This window comes from Nannospalax galili, unplaced genomic scaffold, assembly GCF_000622305.1.
Source record: "Nannospalax galili isolate Female #2095 unplaced genomic scaffold, S.galili_v1.0 scaffold2289, whole genome shotgun sequence".
In the NCBI taxonomy this organism is placed as follows: domain Eukaryota; kingdom Metazoa; phylum Chordata; class Mammalia; order Rodentia; family Spalacidae; genus Nannospalax; species Nannospalax galili.
Window position 1 is genome coordinate 1 of NW_008359590.1, and position 3,196 is coordinate 3,196.

Consider the following 3,196-nt stretch of genomic DNA (forward strand, 5'->3'; position numbering starts at 1 on the left):
TGGCTGCCTGGGACAACACCCGTGCCCTGGACAGTGGGTGGTGCGCCCCCTTAAGGCCCCTGGCGGGAGGCAGGTGGGGTCAAGGCAATCGACCTGCGCCCCTTAAGTTTTCTTTCTAAAGCAGGAGGTGTCCCGGGCCACGTCCCTGGCCCGCCCAACCCCCACCCTTGCTTCCGCATCCTGAAAAGTCCTTCTCTCCCCAGTTAGTTCCTCTCCAAAATTTGCAAGTTGACTTCAGCCTGAAACCTGCCCTTAGAAGTCAGGGACAAATTCTTGGGAAAGGTGACTGCTCTCTGTGCACCTCTCAAAAATTCTTAATGGTGAGAACCAGGATCAGGCCCTAAGGAGCCGGGACTCTTCTTGCCTTATTTCATATCTCCGTTTTACATTCCTCAATAATTCTGAGCTTTAACCAGTCTTCTGTGTGGCAGAAATAGAGGGCGACAGCATCTGGGCCACAAATGATGCCTAACAGGGCTCACAGTGATATTATCCTCTTCCCTCAAGTGGTCCAGGACTTGGCGGTTTTCAGTTGTGATTCCCATCCCCAAGGCCATGGTACTCAGAAACAGTTCAAGCATCCTCAACTGGCTAGTTCAAATTGCAAAGTCATGATCTCCTTAAAGTTAATAGTCCTCGTTGATAATTCCTAAGACAGCCAGGAATGAAACTGCTCGTATTTCGTTCGGGTAGTCTGAATATGATGTTGAGAAAAAAGTGTGCCCTTAAATAGGAGACGTGGTGGAATGACACATCTTCAACCAAGGCTCTGAAATAATTTGTCCTTTTTGGGGATTGTGAAAGATGTTACTTAGGAAAGTTAACTGCGCTTGCACTGATTTTGAGATGCCCCCCTCAATTAATATGCTGATGTACTGTTTTAGGCTTTTTCATTTATAGTTTTTAGTTGTCATTGTGCTCGATGACTTTTTAAAATATTTCTAGAAAGTACCATATTTGATAAATTATTCCCAATTTTATTCTGTTTTTAAAACTTTTAAAATTATTTACTTAGGATTAATACTGAAACTAACAGTATGAGAGACTTCAAAAAGTAATGAACTATAATTTAGAGTCAGCTTGAAACAGTCACATGTACTTTTGTTTATCTTTTTGGTGTCATATGGAAATACTGACTTGGTTACTAACTTTGTGACTGCGGCAATATAAAAAGTATTACTAGGTTTAGTATTTCCAGGCAAAGAGAATAGCCAGTTTTCATCCAGGGAACTGAACAGTGCCCCCAATATATATATTTTGCAATATTGCTCTTTAATAGTGTATAGAATTCATTTTCTTTCCCAGTCTTTGTTTTTACTTAAATGAATGTCATAACAGTAAGCTTTGGAAAACCTAACTTTTCTTAATGGCAGAAAGTGTTTTATTTAACTGCTGTTGGATACAATTACTTAAATTCAGCGTCATAGCAAAGTTGCTTCCTGGATAGTATCAGTGTCCAAGATTTCTGTATGTTTATGCCATTAGAGTAAAAAGAGATACTAATAGAGGCCAATCTTTCAAATTAGTATTTATGTTTAAAGTTATTGATTTTCTAATTCTGGAAAGTATAGATGATAGAGTTTCTTGAGTGATACTTACTTAGAAATATTTACTTAAGAAATTAACTTAATTCTATTTCCAACTCTTAGAAGACTATGTAAATAGCTTTGTTGGAAACATGAACTAACCTGTTTTGGGGATAGACTCCTCCTTGCAATTCTAAGCATTGTTACGAAGTAGCATATCAACTTTACAATAAACCATGATTCATGAAATGTTTATTAAGTGAATATGATGTTTTCTGTCCATATAAGCAAATGTAATTAATCAAATAAAGGAAATCAGATATTGAAGTCATAAAAAAGAAACTAAAATTACATAATTGTCTTTTGTTGCACACTGCATCATGTTAATAACTGCTCACACTGCTTTTAATTAATCAAATGCTGATTGCTTCTAACCTTCACTGAACAGTTTTAAAATTGGTGTAGTTTAGCCTGCAACGCTTATGATAAGAGTCGGCAGTTTGAAATGGCCAACCCACCTGATGCGGCCTTCTCTTCACCTGCTTTCTTAAGGTCTGGTAAGTGTATAGACCCCCAAAGGGTCAATTGGTAATTTTATAGATATTTGTTTCTGAAGGTTGATTTCCCCATGTGATATCTTTTTGGTTTTATTTCCCCTTGGTAGGCCCAAGTCTCAGCACCATTTCTGTTAGTGTTGGGCTTATATTTCCATTGTATTTTAAATGTGTCTCATGGTACACAAGAAAGGCAGAGAGTGGAGGCCCTGTCCTGACAGTTGCAAGCTATTTGAACCAGTGCAGTTCCTTGGTGCCTGGGAGCCTCAGGTGTCAAATCAGCATCTGCTATTAATTGTTAAATGATTTTTGTCTATTTCCTAGTATTAGGAGTAGAACTGCAGTGAGCATGGATGTACAAGTATCTCTGTAGTAGGGTATAGATGACCTTGGGTGCATGCCTAGGAGTGATATGGCAGGGTCATGTGGTAGAGTTCTCTCTAGCTTTGTTAGAATCCTCCAGACTGATTTTCAGTGTATGTATGTAGTTTACACTTTCACTAGCAGTGTATAAGTGTCCCTTTTCAACATGGACTCCAGCATTTTTTGTCATTTTTATTCTTGGTGATGACCATTCTGACTAGGAGGAGATGGACTCTCAACATATTTTTAAACTGCATTTCCCTGATGGCTAAGGATGTTGAACACTTTTTCAGGTATTTCCTACACATTTATAATTCTTTTGAGAACTCTACTCTGTTTTTAGATTCTTAGCTCATTGTTTTTTTAAATTGGGTGGTTTATTTTTTTGCAGTTTAGTTTTTTAAGTTCCTTGTGTATTCTAAGTACTAATTTAAGTACTAATTCTCCCCACTCCATTAACAGTTTCCTTTGCTATACAGAAAGCATTTTAGTTTCCTGAGCTCTTTGTTAGTAGTTGGTCTTATTTCCTCTGCTACCGGAGTCCTATTCACAAAATACTTATGTGTAACTGCATGATGAAGCACACTCTCTCCTCTCGTCTAGCAGTTTCAGGGTCTTAGATCAAGTTGGAGCTTAGTTTTGCACAGGGTAAGATACAGAAATCTAGTTTAATTCTTCTACATAGGGATGCCCAGGCTTCCAACAACCAGTAATTGAAGATGGAGTCTTTTGTCCAGAATATATAATATATAT

At 38.1% G+C, this 3,196-nt stretch overlaps 1 protein-coding gene across 2 annotated transcripts in view; it reads left to right on the forward strand.

The window, feature by feature from the left end:
* The first annotated feature begins 300 nt into the window (after positions 1–300).
* Positions 301–3,196, forward strand: part of LOC103725978 (phosphorylase b kinase regulatory subunit beta-like) — a 122,925-nt gene continuing 120,029 nt past the window's right edge. Inside the window, exons 1-2 of one of the 2 annotated variants that reach the window (XM_029558802.1) lie at positions 301–320; positions 1,975–2,083. In XM_029558802.1, coding sequence (XP_029414662.1) covers positions 2,032–2,083 — 52 coding nt within the window. In that variant the 5' untranslated portion in view covers positions 301–320; positions 1,975–2,031. Of the gene's footprint in view, positions 321–1,974; positions 2,084–3,196 lie in introns of those variants that run through there. The other variant, XM_029558801.1, reaches the window with a different exon arrangement.